General features: G+C 32.2%; 1 protein-coding gene across 4 annotated transcripts in view; it reads right to left on the reverse strand.

Annotated features, from left to right (window-relative positions):
- Positions 1–18,392, reverse strand: part of DYNC1I2 (dynein cytoplasmic 1 intermediate chain 2) — a 62,557-nt gene that overhangs the window by 20,837 nt on the left and 23,328 nt on the right. For 2 of the 4 annotated variants that reach the window (XM_044669795.1, XM_044669799.1), the window contains exons 4-5: positions 13,180–13,324; positions 4,658–4,773 (exon numbers count right to left, since the gene is read on the reverse strand). In XM_044669795.1, coding sequence (XP_044525730.1) covers positions 4,658–4,773; positions 13,180–13,324 — 261 coding nt within the window. Of the gene's footprint in view, positions 1–4,657; positions 4,774–7,633; positions 7,694–13,179; positions 13,325–14,021; positions 14,040–18,392 lie in introns of all 4 variants that reach the window. The other 2 variants (XM_044669798.1, XM_044669796.1) reach the window with 2 other exon arrangements.

Raw genomic sequence — 18,392 nt, forward strand, 5'->3', positions numbered from 1 at the left:
TTACAAAAGCTTATGAATTTGATCCCGATCCCTATCCCTCTCCTCATAAAAATTCAATTTTCTTACTTTGGCAGCTACCCATTTATATCCAACCAGTGATATGTAGAATCTTTACATCTTCACAAATACTTAATTTTCTCATAACAAAATTTTCCATCTATCCAGATTAATGCTTTAATCAAGCATAATGTTCAATGCCACCATGTTTCATTATATTCTTTAAGAAATGAAATGTTCTGATTTACTATTATTAATATGCACCTGAATGACAATAAAAGAGTTTATAGACATGCTATATTATGTACAAGAGCATTCAAATGAGAACCAGGAAAGACAGATCATCTGGCAGGCAAAGCTTATGATGTAATGGAAAGCACTTTGGACCTGGAATAAGAAGCCTCATATTTGAATTTCAAGACTTCCACTTGGGCACTTGGTGACAGGGGCAAATCACTGGACTTGAGTCTCAATTTCAAGTAAAAAAGAAGAACAATACCTGCTATACTTACCCCCTAAAGTTGTTGTGAGCACCAAATGAGAATGTATTACTAAGTGCTTTGTAAACATAAAACATATAATTGTGAGTTATAAGAATTATAATTCCCAATGTCATATTCTTGTCCTCACAGAGCCAAAAAAAAAAGGGGGGGGGGGAACAAGAGCTGTGTACTTTAATTCCCAAAGTTTAAAATGTATTTGAAAAAAAACAAAACTCAAACTTCCAGACCAATTAGAACCAATATCAATATTCAATCTCAAAACCAAAACCCAAATCAGTTTTGTGATAAATGCCATCAAATTGGTAGAGAAAGAATTCAATTTTAAAAAACAATTTTCAAAATAGTCACAAGAACTTTTTTCAAAGTAAAAGAAAGCGAATAAGTAACCTAACTTTTCCAGTAGTGTATCCACTGGCAACCACTGCTAGAAGGTGGAGAGTAGACAGCTCTATGTTCCTACAATGAAGCTCTTTACCTGCAGTGAGTGAAATTGGCTGAGATCACATGATCCCAGCCAATTTCATTCACAGCAGGTGTTTTAAGTGAAGCACCTCAGTGCAGAAACAGCACTACCAACTTACAGAGTAAACTTGGATGAAAGAAAGATGATGGCCAAAGGGGGGAATAATGAAAAGGGGCAGACAAAAGAAAATTACCTTTTTTAAACAAGGGGAGAGGGAATCTACATAAAAAATTTTGAAAGTAAGACGACAATGGGTTAAGGCTAACAACATTTTTGTGGCAATACTATTTTTGCACTGATTATCAAGGCTCCCCAAGTTTAGGCCAATGACTTTAATTCACCATCTCTTACACTCAAATGGAGATTTGGGCAATTTTGTTTCATGGTGAGCCTTGAAAATTTGTTATAGCTCTTAAATGGGAACCAACCAGGATAAGTTTGAGAACCACTGTATTAAAGCAATGGCTAAGCACCGTTATAGTTAAGTCTAAAGTGTTTCCATTATAAAAACCCTAATTTCAGGGTTTCTCTCTTCCCCTCTTCCCCCAAGCCCCATAAATTATGACATGAAACTTAATGTAAGAGTCCTGGACATGGAAGTAATTTTCTTTCTACATCATTTGATAACACTCTCTTTATTTCCATAGTTTAAGAATAGCCCAAGGATCATTCTACTCCAATTATGTGCCTCAACCCTGTCATAGAGGAAGGACCACCTCTGTTGAAAAGAGGGTAATTTAGTGCCTACACATAGTAGGCCCTTTTAAGTACTTGTTGAATGTTTGTGGCCCCTATGAAATTTGCAATATGATGTAATAAAGTGAGCACGGATTTGGAGTCAGAAAACCTGGTTTCAAATCCAAGCTTCCTTGACTGTAAAACGAGGGGTGTGGAATAGATAATCTCTATGTTCATTTCCAATTCTAAAATCCCATGAACATATAAGCTTGCTAAATAAATATACCCATCCCATGAAGAGAAGTCTTTTTTCCTTTTAATAAGAACTGTTGTTTAGCCGCTTCCTCCCATCCTATAGTAAAATAGTTGATTTTTTAAAACCTAAGTATAGGGCTTACTATGTCTCTTTACTCAACTTCAGGTCATTCCAGGTTGCTGAGATTTCTTTTGAGCCTGATTCTACCATCTAACAGGTTAGCTATCCCTCCCAGTTTCATGTTATCTGAAAATATCAAATTATATGTCAGAGCACTGATGACCAGCAGGCTTTATATACTGTGACATATATATGCTTAAACATTTACATTATTTGTATCTATGTGTTTTTTCATATGATCTAACAAAATTTTAAGATATTCTAAGTGATTTAATTATAAGATGAAAATGAAAACAATTAGTCTATTTAATAGTATCATTTTAATAAAAGCATGATATTATACTTCTTTCAAGATCAGTATAGTTATTTGAGGTCACTAGCATTAACTCCTGAAAGCAGGTGAAATTTAATTTCCCTTTCAACTATTCTCTAAGTAAGATCCTAATAGTTTCTAGAGACATAGCATAGTGTAATAAAAAGATCACTGACCCAATAGTCATAAGGCCAGGAGGCTAGTATAAGTTATGTCACTAGCTAGTTGCATGAAATGTGATAAGTTAGTCACTTTCTGGGATTCTAGTTTCCTCATTTGTAAAATGAAAGAATTTCACTTATTTATTAAACAAATATTTACTAAGCGCTCACTTAAGCAAGGCTTGGTTCTAGGGACTGGAAATATATAGGATATAATCCCTATTTCTCAAGGTTTAGGCTTCCAGCCTAAAAGGAGGAAAAATATATAGAAATAATGGATATGAGGACATAAATGGAAAGAAAAGATACCAAACAAAGTGCTATAAGAAATCTTAGGTCACTTTTATTCTAGAGGGTTGGGCTAGATGACCTTTAATGTTATTTTTAGATCTAAGATTACAGAATTATCAAAATAAAACTTCTTATATACAGCTTTCATAGCAATTCACTGACATAAATGAGTCTTATAAAAACTAAATAGAATTATTTATATTTTACCAGCAAAGAGATTGATATATGCAGAGGCTAACTGGTTTTCCCAAATTGCTGAATGAAAAAGAACACAAATCTCGGTACAATAATTTATTCACTAGATCATGATGCTACTTGGGTAATTATTTAAATCATTTGAATAGAATGGAAAAAATGTGGATAGTCTCATAGTCTTATTATAATAGCAATTTATTCACATCTGCTAATCAAATTAAATGCCATAAAACACTAATATTTTCATCTCTGCATGTCAAAAATAAGATTTAAAAATGTAACTTCATAAAGTTGAATCTGGTTAATATCAATATATTATGAAGGTTTATAAAAATAGCTTTAGAGTATTTCACTTTGAAAATAGCTAGTGTTTACCAAATTGATATATATGTATGTCTCTATACATATATATCAATCATTAATATAGATCATACATCACTAAGTTTTAAGTTAAATATATTTGCAAAGAAGTCTTGTTCTATCTGCATTCCATTTTCTAAGTTATACATCTAATAATGTGGCAGTAAAAAGTATACAACTAATGTAGTTTATCTTGTTCCCTTATTTAGAGCATTGGTATTTTTATGAACACTCCAAGCATTTCCTGAGCAAATGTGGAGAACATTAAGTGCTGCAGGACTTAATTTTTAAATTAAATGGGCCATAGTTTTAATTAGTATCTGTGATTTAAACTATTTCCTTTCCCTAACCACTAAAAGGATTTATTATGAAATTAAGTTCTTTAAGACTTTTATAAACTAAGCCTACACTGTGTGACCTGACATGTGACTCTGTTTCTCGAGGCATAATTTTTATGCCTTTCCAGTTAACTGAAAAAGACAATTTTTGCAGATGTGAAAATCTGAGCATCTCAAAAAAGAAGGCCACTCACTTGAGACTCTGCAACAGGATAAAAACCAGATAAAAACAACTATGAAGGAGAGTACTAACATTCTCTTTTCAATGAGTGAGCTATTTGCCAAATAGAAACTGAGATTCTTACTTTCCATCTGTTTGACTGGACATGGCTAAATCCCCATAAGGAGGGATATGATCAGGACCATTTCTATGTGTGACCTCTATAGCTTCAAAGTGCAGAGAAAAGACATTTCAGTACTTTTAAATTTAACTCATTGCTTCTAGTCAAGATTTTTGTAACGGCAAATGAAAATTTCTATGACTAATGAATAAAAATGCTTATGTACAAGTAGAATCTATGTTAGTCAAAGATGGTTATATAAAAGCAACAAAATAGAGCAACTACCTCTTAAAATAACTAATGCAGTGGGAATTAGGGGAGAAGGAAGAGTTGGAGTAGATATCCTTTCAAGTCCTATGAACGGGTGAATCTATCATTCATCTTTATAGATAACCAATTATAAAGAATATCACAATATAATTGAGATATGGATGCTATGACAGAAAATAATTGTTTCATATTTTGAAAAATTGTACTCAAATAAGAATAAAGCTTCTATTAATTTATTGTCCTTGTTCATATCGAATGTGACAAAGTAGAATGCAAAAATGCTAATGTACCACATGAAATATGTAAAAATTCAAAGTAGGTCAGCTTAAACATCTATCAATTTCTCAGTTTAAAAAGTATATTTCATAAACTTTCAAAATAAACCAATAGAGAATTGAGAATCTATGGAAAACACAAAAATTGATATTTACCTTCTTTTGGCTGTGCCATAACTGGTGTCTGAGTCTCCTTTGTGTATGTGACGATTTCTCGGGGAGGAAAGTCAACTTGTGTAATTTTAGCCATCCCGAGTTTAATAGGTCCTCGTCTAAATAAAGTGAATCCAAATGTTTTTTAATATAACAAATGGCACACATTTACAAGATCACTTTACTTTAGTTCTGCAAAATAATAACTTAAAATGTAATTTCACCCCACATTTTTTTACATTTATAATTTAAAAATAAAATTACTATTGTGATAAATTTTAGATGAATTTAAACTAGTCTTGTTTTTAACAAAAGAAAAAAATCCATAAAAATTATAAGATAAAAATAAAAAAATATTCCTGAATATTATAGAACTACTGATTTTAAAATATACAAAATTATTTTTATTGAGTGAAAAGAATAAGATAAAATTAAGAGACATTTCTTTAAGAAATTATTTTCCAGGTGGGGACATTGAATTAGGCTTATTGTTTGGAGTAGTTTTCAAAAGAGCAATATCAACTGAAACATTAGTTATATTTTTTAAGTGAGGGTAAGGGAAAAATTGGGATTTACTCAATACCAGGTTCAGTCCCTGTAGATTGAGAATGAAGCAAGTAACCTTAAAATGAGTAAAGTAGAAGGGGATTCTATTAAGAAAAACTTTTCCAGTCTTTCATTTTGCTGAAAACTGGCAGTTATGGTTATTTTTAATTTGGGTGTTAAAGTTAAATTTTCTGAAAAATTCTCATTATCCTTTTGAATAATTAGTATTACTCTCAACTTTACACAGGACCAAATTGATGTATAGGAATATAAACTAATATAATAAAGGAATATAAACTAAATAAGTTATCTAGGTTCCCTAATTCCCTTTAAGGCAGAGGAGGATTAAAAAATAAACATTCATTTTCTTGTTGGGGGGATTGGTAGGGAAAGAGGAGATAAAGAAAAAGGAAAACAAACCATCTGATTCAGGCATTTGAATGAACAACTTTCTCTGAATGTTGAGTTGGGCCTCAAAACTTAGAATTGCAAGGAGGATTCCAAACTTGTGTTTTCTAGTCTGGAATTTATTCAACAAACTCATGAATAGGTTCTAAACAATAAATAATGTTTTAAATAGGGGCAACTAGGGCACAGTGGATAGAGCACCAGGCCTGGAGTCGGGAGGTCTTAGGTTCAAATCTGGCCTCAGATATTTCCTAGCTGTGTGACTGTAAGAAAGTCACTTAACTCTATTTGCCTCACCCTTACTCTTCTGTCTTAGAATTGATATTAAGAAAGTAAGGTTTAAAAACAATAATAACAACAATAACAATAATAATAATACTGTATTAACTAAATCTTCCCTCAAATAAATTATATTCTATATGTATAGTCCCTAATCTATATGCCGGAAAGGCAGGATGGTATAGTAGATAGAATACCAGCTGTGGAGTCAGAAGGAACTCGGTTCAAGTCCTGTCTCTTATACTTAGTGGTTCTATGACCCTGGGAAAGTCCCTTAATCTTTCCTTGCTCTAACCAACTATCTCAGACTGTCAGCTGCAGAGAAGGTGCCAACTTACATTGGCAGAGGGAGTTTCCTCTACCAATAAAATCATAGGTTCAGTCCCTATACCTTTATATACTGTAATTACCAGAATATCATGGTACTATCATCATAATATTCAAACAAATGTGCTGTTAACAGGGAGTTTTTTTAAGATGTTAAAAAAAAAATGGACATAAAGGAGCATTTCCATTCTGAACCAAACAAAAATCCTTATATGATTTGATTTATAGAAGTAATTAGCCAATTAAAAAAACTCTTCCCTACAAACATTTTAAACACAGGATTTCAATATTCAATGTAGGACTTAAGAAAAATTGAATTGGTACTCTAGCCTTACATATAGAAAGGAATAGATGGTAAATGTATTAAATGTATTAAATGGGAAAATTTAGGAGAATTTTAAGAAAGTTGGAATTGCAATGATCACATTTTTAAAAGTTTTATTCACTTTAAAGTGCAAACCATACAAGAAAATTAACTATTTAAATTTCTAAAGGGGGAAAAAAAAGAACAAAAGGTAATTTTAAATCAATTACACTAGGGCCAGATTACTAACCTAAATGCATTTGGTCCTTATAGTAACACAATTACAGTATATTAAAAATGCACCCCCCCCAATACAGTAAAACCTCATTTATCTGGCAATCTTAATCTAGAACAATGGTGAAAATTAAGAAGTAAATCATAAAGGTTTCTGAATATAATAAAACTGATATCACAAAACTTGGGTCCCAAGGCTTAGCTTCTTAGAATCTATTTGCTTTTCTTTGACAAGTGAGTTTCTTATAGAATTCTTAATCTGATTTCTTATATGATAAACAAATTAGAAACAGCTCTGTGGAACTGAGGAAGGGCTACTAGAAGCAGGCACACAGATGGCATCAAGAAATGACAACTGAATGAGGAGATATAGAAAAACTAAAAAATCAGAGAAAGTACTAAAAAAGAATTTTGAGACTTTGGGAGAGGGACAAATAGCCTCTACACATCAATAGTCACTGGGAACATCCTTTAGCTACATAAAAGTATAACAGTTAATGTTCAAGATGATCCTGAATTATTTGGAAAAGGTTAAATCATATTCAGCATATGTGCCTGATACTTGCTAGCTTTAGGGCCTTGCAGAAATCATTTAGAGGCTCATTGCCTCATGCAACTTCCTCAAACTTGATTCATTTTTTAAGTCATGTTTAGAGCACACTTTATTTAGGAAGGCAGGGAAATTTTTAGAAATGCTTACATCCAAAAGGATCAAAATAAAAAACTTTTGGTCCCTTAATTACATACAAAAATTTAGCTATGTGCCAGATAAATGAGCTATCAACTGTAAAACATAAATTCTTTGAACTATACTGCTTTATATTTTATACATGAGAAAATATCAAATTCACATAAAAAAGGAAGATAAATCTATTCAATACCCCAAATCAGAATCAGAATGAAGCTGGAGAACTGATGGATCAGTATCCCAATGCAGCGTCCTGATTGGTTGTAGGCCAACCATGAAGCATTAGTAAAAAAGGTCATAAGTTAGTGAAGCAAATAGTTTCTATGAATGGGTAAAAAGCATTGTTTGTTCATTGTTTAAGATTTAAACTAACATTCTGGTCAGTAGAAACAAAAACAATTAATACTCAAAGCTTCAGTTCATACAGTAAGGAAAATGTGGTTAAAAATCCAAACATATAATTCAAAGCAGTTAAAAGATATACCCAGCATTTTTAGAAAATACAAAATGTGCAGCAGCAGATAAGAATAGCACAAAGCAAATAAGACTGGCCCAAATCGTACATTGTTTATAAAGCACAGCAAGGTAGAAACTACTGAATTCTTATCACACAAAATTACTTTTAAAAAAATCTTAGCATAATAACCATCTTGCTCAGAGCATTAAATGTGTGCAGGAAATTGTCATATTGGTTAAGGAAATGAGTCAACACATAAGCCTTTTGGTAAGGAAACCAAAAAAGACTATTCCACTGGGATACTGAATGACTAGAGTTTCCAAAATGTGACCCTGCTGTAATTTATAGGTTAAGCACTGCCTTGGGCTTCTTCTATATGTCATCTGTTTTTGAAAGCAACTAAACTTAATTCAGCCTTTAAAAAATTATATTAGAATATTTAAAAATAGAATTATACATATATAGTGTTTTATATTACTTTTTTTAAAAAAGCAAATTTACCCTATGCCACTCTTGATTTGTTTTTGCTTTGCTAGAGGATAAACAAAAACAATTGTCTGAATTAGCTCAACCTAGTCAGCCAGCTATTTCCAATTCTACTAGAGAACAAAAAGACATTTCTTCATAGCAGCATTCTTATGATTATGAATGAAAGCTTAGTTATACACAACAATGTCAAGACCATATTCCTTATACATACATTAAACATAAACATGTGCAATCCATTAATGCTATAATTTTAGTAAAATATATTTTCTCACATTTAAAGAAAACACAGGAAGTTGCATAGGCTTCAATGAAGACACTGTGCTGTTTTGTTTATTAACCAATTTAACTGGCTTATAAAAAAAGATAAAGACTTAAATAATTGTAAGTTCAGTGAAACCTTTATTTTTAATATGCATATAGCAGGCTTTAGAAACTTCATATGAGACAAAACTAAAGATAAACCACAAAAGTCTTCTCTCTATTTAGACATTTTGCATACTTTTCAGAGAGATAGGAGACGACAGGGAAAATCTGCTTTGTGCTAAGCAATGAAAGCAACAAACTTGGGCTTTGTTAAGACTAAAAGGGGATTTCAAGAGATGTTCTACAAGGAATGTTCTGTCTTCAGATTCTACATTATAAAATGCCTGCTGTAGCTGCTTTCAACGACATAAAACTTCATAAGGAGGGAGAGGTGATTTTAGCCTGAAATCAAATATGGTTTTAATGGATCAAGGAGCTGACTTCAAAATGTACCCAGAAGTGAAAAGGCATTGCAAAGCAGAGATGTAATGTGTTTTCTACAACTAGCTTCTGATTATAGGGGCTTACAGAAAGATAAAATGAAGAAATGAAATTCACAGATAATCCAAAAGTCTGATCTTTGCCAACTCTTTCAACATTTTCTCCCAATGAACCTTTTGACCACTAATAATTAGCAAAGCTGACTGCCTCTCTCATCTGACTTCTCTCCATCTCTCCTTACCTTTCATGGGGGAAAAGATGGCCACTGAGGATTAAAAATAAAAAAGTCAAAAAGATGAAATGGAGAAAAAGAGGAATGTGGTGAAGTGAAAAAAATCAGCATTTGAATTTTTAAAAAAAGTTGATTGCTGAGAGGTTTAGATTTCAAGGAAAAAACTACTTACAGACTTATTAGTAAGATACAATGCTCATTTCTCTAGAGTTGCAAATTTTGTTTCTCATAATCATTTACATTTTTCTAGTAGAAATGTTCTCAACCCTAAGAAATAGAGATTAAGGCACTTTTATATTTTCTTTTTTGATAGATTATACTCCCTACCTATTCCTGCATAGCCTAGAGATTCTAGACTACATCCCAAACATTTCTCCTTTCCCCTCCCCCCATTCCTCCATTTCCCTACCAAAGTTTTTTGTCATGCAATTACAGAATCCTGGCAAATTTACCAAATCCTTTCACTAGTTGAACTTTTGGGGCTCATAATTTTTCTTTTCAGGATTTCTTCTTAATCTATTATTTTACTCTATTTTTCCCTATTCATTTTCTGGTTTTTCAATGTTCTTAACTTGTCCTTTTGTATCAAAGATTGCCTCATATCAGCATTTGGAAATACCATCCACCTACCACCAAATCTCTCTTCTCTCAATGCTAAATTCTTTTGCTTATGTTATCTCTGAAGTATTCCTGAAAGTTAGGTAGCTATCTTTCCCTTCATTCTTTGGGAGATTTATGTCTCTAAATCAGACTATAATTTCCAAAACAAAACACTATCAAATGATAGGACCAGAAATGACATCAGACTACCTTAGTCCAATGACATATTTACATGTTCAACTATTATATTATTGGTGTTCAATATATGTATCAATCATGTCAAGTGTTTAATGGAATGAAAGAGAAAAGTTAATGTTCTATGAAATACTAATCACATTTTTCAGAAGAATCCTATTTCTAAGCAAATATTAATTTGTTTTACCCTAAATGTTTAAGAATATTTCTGTGAAAAAATGATCACTAAACCCTCTCAAACTAATGTCTATTGTGGTTTATGGAATTCAGGTTAACTAATATATACAAAATTAAATGAAGTATTTCATAGAACTTATTTATAATTATGCCAGTAGAAAATGTACATCAAAATTCAGCTTCTCAAAAATTCTCATTATTACAAAAATAATTTTTAAGGTGAATAACAGTAAAGTTATTAAGGCAAATCCATGGGAGAACATGGATAAGATTCTTAGGAATAATAACTTGCATCATTGGAGGGAATACCCATGTTGATGAGATCACAGATCTATTAAAGTATGTGAGTTCGTGAATAAGATGAAGCTACCATGAAGAAGCAATTTCAAAACCTGGTCTTACAGCACTGCCTATTATTGCAGTTTTCAAATTTTCTTTTAAGTGTTTAAAGAAAAAACTTGGGTTTCTACTCCTCCCTCTTATGCAACTACAAAATAAATCTGGGAAAACAGTATCATTTTTCTCTTTTCTATAAACAATAATACTTTTTTAAAAGTTGCTTTATTTAAAATATCTGATCTTTATAAATGGCATATCACAAAAAATGTAATGTATATCCTATTCTTAAAAGAATTCTGTTATTCCTTACATGTTAAAAATTATAGGATAGGTAATGAGCTTACAAATAATGCAATTATTTTCCCTAAAAACACTCACAATAATCAAACGTAATTTATAGAGAGAGTGCTTTAACTTTTGCAAAGTGCTTTAGACATAATATCTCATTTGATCCTTACAATCACCCTATGAAACAGGATGACAAAATATATTAATCCCATCTTATAGATGAAGTAATTTAGGCTCAAAGCATTTTAAGGGATTTTGGAAGGATATTGATTATGATCATGTAAAAAAAGAATAATTTTATTATTTGAAAATCTATTTGGCAATAAAGGAAATCACCACATGTAATATGAAGTGCTGACTACTGGGATATTATTTGCAAGGATGTCACATTTAATTTTTATTACTGATAACTTTTGAATGCACTTTGATTAAAAACAGCTGAGCTATTTTATTAAATTATAATATTGTTGGTTTTTGAACTATTAAACAGAACTGAAAGAATTTAAGAATTGTTTGATAATTCCTTGCCTCTTTTAGGAAGGTAAAATGGTTGGTTTAAAGTCATCCAATAAATGTAAGCAAGCTGTGTAGTAGTAAGTTATTTTTAGTTACTTAATTATCCTTCTAATTGCCTCATCTTTCCACTCTGCTCTATCCAAATGGGCATGGCCAAAGAGTAGGGTTCAAGTGGAATGAATCAAGTCTCAGGAGACACATTTTTAAAAAATCAATTTACACACACACACATGCATTCACACACACATACACGTGTATGTCCTGTGTCTAGCCAATTATAATACTGCTTGGGAGATTAACACTTTGAACTTTGGTTAAGAATATGGAACAGTCAGGGGCAGCTGGGTAGCTCAGTGGATTGAGAGCCAGGTCTAGAGACGGGAGGTCCTAGGTTCAAATCTGGCCCTAGACACTTCCCAGCTGTGTGACCCTGGGCAAGTCACTTGACCCTCACTGCCTATCCTTACCACTCTTCTGCTATTGACTCCAAGACGGAAGGTAAGAGTTTAAAAAAAAAAAAAAAAGAATATGGAATAGTCTAGGGAAGCAACTTTGTATCACTAAATAATGATTTAGTCTATTAAAGGGAATTCTAGTTATTTAGAAAATAATAATAGTATTCAGGTACTTTTACTTCTTTCTCATCTTCCCCACTTCTAGAAATTCACTACTTGTTTCAACTTCAATCTAGAAGGCTAAGAAAGGCAAAAACTTAAATTTAAATTACCTCTAAGTGTCAGATGAGCTAAAGATTTTTTTTCGGGGTGGGGGGGAGGAGTGGGTGGAGAAGAAGACTAACACATGGCAAAAAATGAAGACTTTTGATTGGCTCTGGAGTTTTGTACAAGGGATTATCAAACAATTCTTAAATTCTTTCAGTTCTGTTTAATAGTTCAAAAACCAACAATATTAGCTTTAACTGCCATGGAGAGCTGAAAGTTGCCTACATTCTTAATGTTTTCTGTAGTTATTTAAGAATACCAAAATACAGAATTCAAATGTTATTAGAGTTCACAAAGAAAAAGGTTAGGCCCAAAGTATAAGGATTTGGAGGGCTAATGCACAAATCCTAACAGGTCCTTCAGAAGCAATTTAAATTATACTAAATGTCTTTGCTAGGAAGTTATATGTATGCAGGACCCTAAAATAAATTTAGAAAGCAATTTTTTGTAAGGGTAAGGTAAGTTCATGATATATTAACAATGAAGAAGACTATATTCTTAGCACTTATTTCTTTATTCTTAATGCTTTGTGCAACCTTTTTTCTTAATTAGCACACTGTATTAATTACTGGTTTAGCTAACATTTGAGAAGAGAATAATTCTGATATTGTATGAAGAGTTTATCCCAGAAGAGAATTTCTATACTATTTTTCATTGATTCCAAAAACAGATCACACAATCAACAAGTTTCCTCAGGATTTATAGAAAAACATTTTAAAGAATACTATTTGAAATTTATTTTTATCATAACACAAAATGACATGAAATCATTTAATCTGCTGCTGAATTAACTAAGCATAATATACTTCAAATATTTTAAAATAAAATTTCTCAGCTTAATACAAGCAATATCTATGCATTCAGATTTTTAAATATCAATACTAATTCAACACTATTATTTAGAATTCTTCTAAAGTATCAACAGTCTCTGGGTGATGAAAGCATTCCATCATTAAAATATTAAAAGAAAATTACCGTACCTAGGTCCCACGGCGCCATCTCCAGAGTCTTGGCTTCCAGCCTCACTTGGAGTACTCACAGATTTGGAGGATGGAGACATAGGAGGAGGGACTAAATAGTGAAATAGACAGGTATCCGCTGTTACTACTCGAAGAGGTTGTACAGCTTATGATGTTTCAAAATTAATTTAACATGAATTAACACAAAGAAAAAAGGCAAACAAAAAAAAAAGAAAGAAAACAAAAGAAACACAAGTGAAAATGAACAGTAGGAAAAAAAAGGGAAAAAAGACAAAGTTAACAATGCATGCTGGACATTCATGCAGTTCCTTTGACATAATGCATTTGGGGTTGATATAAAAAACAAACAAAACAAAAAAACCTAAAGACAACTATGGAAGTGCATTTGGATTTGAGTCATCACTAAATATTAGCACTAACTTTCAAAGGAGACCATTCCTTCTATACTAACATTTCACTTTTGAAATAACAAATCAGTTAATATTAACATTAGCTTCCCAAATTTCATCCATGAAGTAAAATCTAAACTAACAAGATCCATCTAAATTTTGTAAGAATTATAAGTCAAAAGCAATTATCCCCAATATAATAATTTTAAATACTAAGACTCATGTTTAAATCAACTCTGGTCCTTTTTCCTTTAAAAGTATAAATGTAGAGAAAAGTCATTCCATGAATAAAATAAGAAAAAGGAATGAAAGTCTCCTTTAAAATGTCCATTAATTTCTAGCAATTTGAGTAAAAAATGCAAACAAGCCATAAAGCAACATGCCTTTTAAAAGTGATACACAACAAAAAATGACAACATGCAACTTAAATAAGACTGAATTTAACTTCCTTACCCCAATATTCAGAAATAACTGAAGTGTACAAAGATATAGATACCCAAAGTATTCTTAATCCGTTTTATAGAGAAATATATATTTTTCACAATAGATAAAAGCAAAAAGAATAAAAACCCATCCCATAAGATGGAAGTTTTTAATGTCATATTGTAAAATACCAGTTGGATGTACATATTCCATGCAATTGAATTTAGTCAAACTACACAATTATTACTGTAGGTAGAACAGGAGGATCATCACTGCCATCTTCTGGTTACATTATACTACAACAGTCCCAGATCTCAAGTATCTTTCAGATACTATTTCAGTATGCAATAATACCATATTTTGAACTGACTTTATATTAAATGACTACTTAACTGTAATATTACCCTAACATAAAAATACTGTTTTTAGCTATAAGTGAACTAACCAGAGAAATAGTTTGAACATTTCTTCCAAAATTATAATATCTAAGAATGCTAAAGTTACTTAAATTGCTAAATGTTTCTATATATTTTCTTTAAATACCTGCTATAACAAGTTTGAGTCTAAAATATGTAGTCTACTGTCATCTTGGGTATAAAGCACCAAACAGTTACCTGCATGTCTATAATTATAGTCTAGCAAACCAACTACTGGATTAGAGGACTTCAAATATCATTAGAGTTGTCTGCATGAACTGTGCAAAAAGTTGGGTATAAATAGACTTAGACTAGCTCTGAAGAAGGAATCAGTGTTGTCTGAAATGGAAGAAAGGATCACATCAGTCTCTCCCTATGTTCACTTAGGCTGAATTCCTAATCTTTTCTTCCCTCACTGAAATTTATGAGTTCTTCCATGGCCTGGACTAGTTGAAGCAATAAAACAGGTATAATTTTTTAAATATATATTTTAGATTTCTAAGGGCGGATCACCTCTAAATCTTTAAATTTACAAGAAGCATTTTAAAAGACAGGTTAAAGATTATCTTTCACTTGTTGAATTCTTTGAAATGACTAAGACCTTCTTTTTCAATTTAGTAAATATATGGTGATTTCATTATTCAAAGACTTGTTTTTTTCATTATTCAAATGCTTGTTCCTTTGACCTGACCTGACCTTAGAAATTAACCTACCTTCAGTCCTAAATAATAGGTTCAAAATATCTTTACTAATTTAGGCTTCTAGAAAGAAATTCAAAACTTCAAGATAGCCCCAAATCCTCATTTCTACCAACTTCTTGAGTCATAAATTAGGAAGATCTTACTATTTAGTCATCAAAGTTTACTAGCTAAAAGCATAAGAAGGTACATGACCACTACTGCATCTCCACTGAATATAGTCAATAGAAAAGAATATCACTCTTAGCTTCCATAGCAGTCTCAGGAGCTTAAAAGTCTACTTCCACTATTGAAATAAATATTCAGCAGTATATAGTCATGGAAAAAAAAAAACCTACATAAAAAGGGGAATTCTATAGTGGGAGTATACTGCTACCCAGAAAAAAAAAAATCAGAGATGCAAAAATAGCTATCATTCTTGTGCATCTAAATTTCAATAAGTTTTTACTGAAAATATATGGAAGTTCCAATTTTCAGACATGTGGAAAACATATTTTAAACTTCAAGAAGCTACACGGGCTACTTAGATCAAAGTTAGAAATCTATTTTCAATAATGATCTAGTAGTTGGTCCAGTCTTACTAGTTCAGTAGATACCATTAACACGTAGCTTTTGAGGTAAGAACTACAAGTATTAGAACTAAGAATAAACATTATTACATGATTCATCAAGTTAAAGAATTCTTTAATCAGATATTTTCAAACAGTATTAATTTATTTCCACCTGAGATGTATGTTATAGATGAATTAACCCAAACTGGCTCAAAATAAAATCCATAACAAAAGGTAATATTAACCCTAACTTTATGTATGTGAATAAACCTAAATTTCTTGTCCATTAAAAAAATTAAGCAAAGGCATTTGCTTGTGATACACATCATAGTGCCCTAAAATTATAATTGAGTAAAAAGTAATTCTTAACATGTCATCATGAGGATTCAGTCTTTAAAACTTGGTTCCTTACTGTTCTCTATAACCAAAACTTGGCTAGCCAAGTGGGGGACCTTTTCACATACACTTTCTCTCTCTTTCCTCATCTTTGCTTCCTGGCCTCTTCCTTTAAGTCCCAACTAAAGTCCTACCTTCTACAAGAAGCCTTTTCCAATCCCTCTTAATACTAGTTTCTTCACTCTACTGATTATCTTCAATTTATCCTGCATAGATCTTATCTGCATTAGCTGTTTGCATGTAGTCTCTCTTGTTAACCATGAGCTCCTTGAGAACCAGGCCTGCTTTTGTCTTTCTTTGTATTCCCAGCATTTATTCTATAGCGCCTGGTACATAGCAGGTGATTAACAAATGCTTGTTCCTTTGACCTGACCTGACCTTAGAAATTAACCTACCTTCAGTCCTAAACCTTTCAGGGATAAGAAGGGAAGTTGGAAAGATAGACTTTCTTGTCTCTAAACCAGTGATGGGCAAACTTTTTAAAGAGGTGGCCAAAGGAAAGGAAATGCTCATCTGTCAGTCTGTTTCTAAGGCAACTCTTTCGAAGTTTCATTGTATTGTATCCTACTCATTGTATTCGTCAGATTAGGAATAATGTAGCAGGGCAGGATAGCAAATTTCAGGTTCCCCACCCCATATGGCCTGCTAGCGGTAGTTTTTCCATCACTGCTCTAAACTATCCCTTATCAACTATTCTCATAAAACATCCCATGTTTCTCTCCTTTTTCACAAGTCTCTGAAACATTACCTCTTTGGTGAAGCCTCTCCAGAACAGGTTCATCAAAATTTCAGTAAACTTATCAAAATTTCATCATGGAAAAATTAAAATTCTGTAATAGGGACTCTCATTTGTGTGAAGAGGTTGTCTTGGTATTATTTACAAATCGACTGTAAAAGATGGCATCTTTATGTTCACTTGGAATTGCCATTTCCATTTTAATTCACAGTAATTTTTGTCATCATGGATGAACTCAATGAACATGTATGACTTGTGTAACTATTTGTTCAATGGAGGACTTGAAATATTTTTTGTTGAGAAAAGGTCTTTATGTTGGAAAAATATAAGCATTGTTCTACAACAAAGATTCTGAGGATAAGAAAAATGTTCTGTTTGGCTTTCTCTGAGGTCCACTGCCTTTGTCAAGCTTCCCAAAATGTAAATCTCAAATATTTAGCTTCTGCTATGCTGAAGAACAGCTGGGGAAATGCAGTTTAAAATGTGCTGTAAAAAATAAAGAAAAATGACTTTCCATTGTCATATTTCTTTCTAACTTTTCAGTACTCTATAACACTCCTTATATCTCTCTCAACAATTAAGAGTAGTTTTATCTAAGTTTCTGTTACTGTTAATTGTGTTTTGTATGTACATCTTTATTTTTCTCCCTAGTCTCTCCATTTAAATTTCAAGCCCCTTGCACAGGGACACAATCTTGCAATCTATGACTTCCTTTGTAACCATGTATAGTGTTCAGCATATATAACTGGTAAATAACATTTACAAAAGAAATATTTAAGCCTGTTGGTCTAGATCATCGGTCAGCAACCTTTTTGGCTGTGAGAGCCATAAACACCTGCAGAAGGAGGAGGATGGAGGCGTAAGGTGCTGGAATATGGGGCAGGGGCTGAAGGGCCCCCTAGGGCACATCCTGGGGCTCTGCCAGGACTGGCCAGTCAGGAGGTGGAGCAAGATTTGGCTTGAGAGCTATATGTTGCCGACCCCTGGTCTAGATAATGAGAAGGGTCAATTTTACTTGTTAAAGAAACCAAATATTTCTTTGTTAGCTAAAAGTTGTTACCTCTTTTTGAATGTCATCACATAAATTAAGATTTTCTTACATTCATGAGGGGAAGGTGTTTCAGAATCTGCTTGCTTAATCACAGCTGAAAAAATTAAGATAATGTGATATTCCATGACTTATTCAGAGGTACTTTGTGAAAGAATAACTTGCTCTGATGAAAAATGGATAATTGCTAAGTAGCTACCTCACAAAATGTTAGGTAATATGAATTTGAGCAAAAAGTAAAAATCAGTTTTAATCATTTGGAGAAATAGCAGTAGTAAGTGGCCCTCTGAAAAATTTCCCAAAGGCAATTAGTAGGGAAAAAAATGTGCCCTTATTGAACAATTCATAAATAGTATTACCTAGTGACAAAACATGTAGCCAGTTAAAATACGGACCTATCATGTATTATGTATATTGTAATTTTATGTATGTTTGTATATATAATGCTCTCTTGTGAACTGTTGGGATCACAAAAAATTCAAGAAAAATTGAGTATCTAAAAAAAATTAGCATCTCGCTCCCAAAATTTCACTGACTACAATCATCTACTTAAATA

The sequence above is a fragment of the Gracilinanus agilis genome, chromosome 3 (assembly GCF_016433145.1).
Source record: "Gracilinanus agilis isolate LMUSP501 chromosome 3, AgileGrace, whole genome shotgun sequence".
Lineage (NCBI taxonomy): Eukaryota > Metazoa > Chordata > Mammalia > Didelphimorphia > Didelphidae > Gracilinanus > Gracilinanus agilis.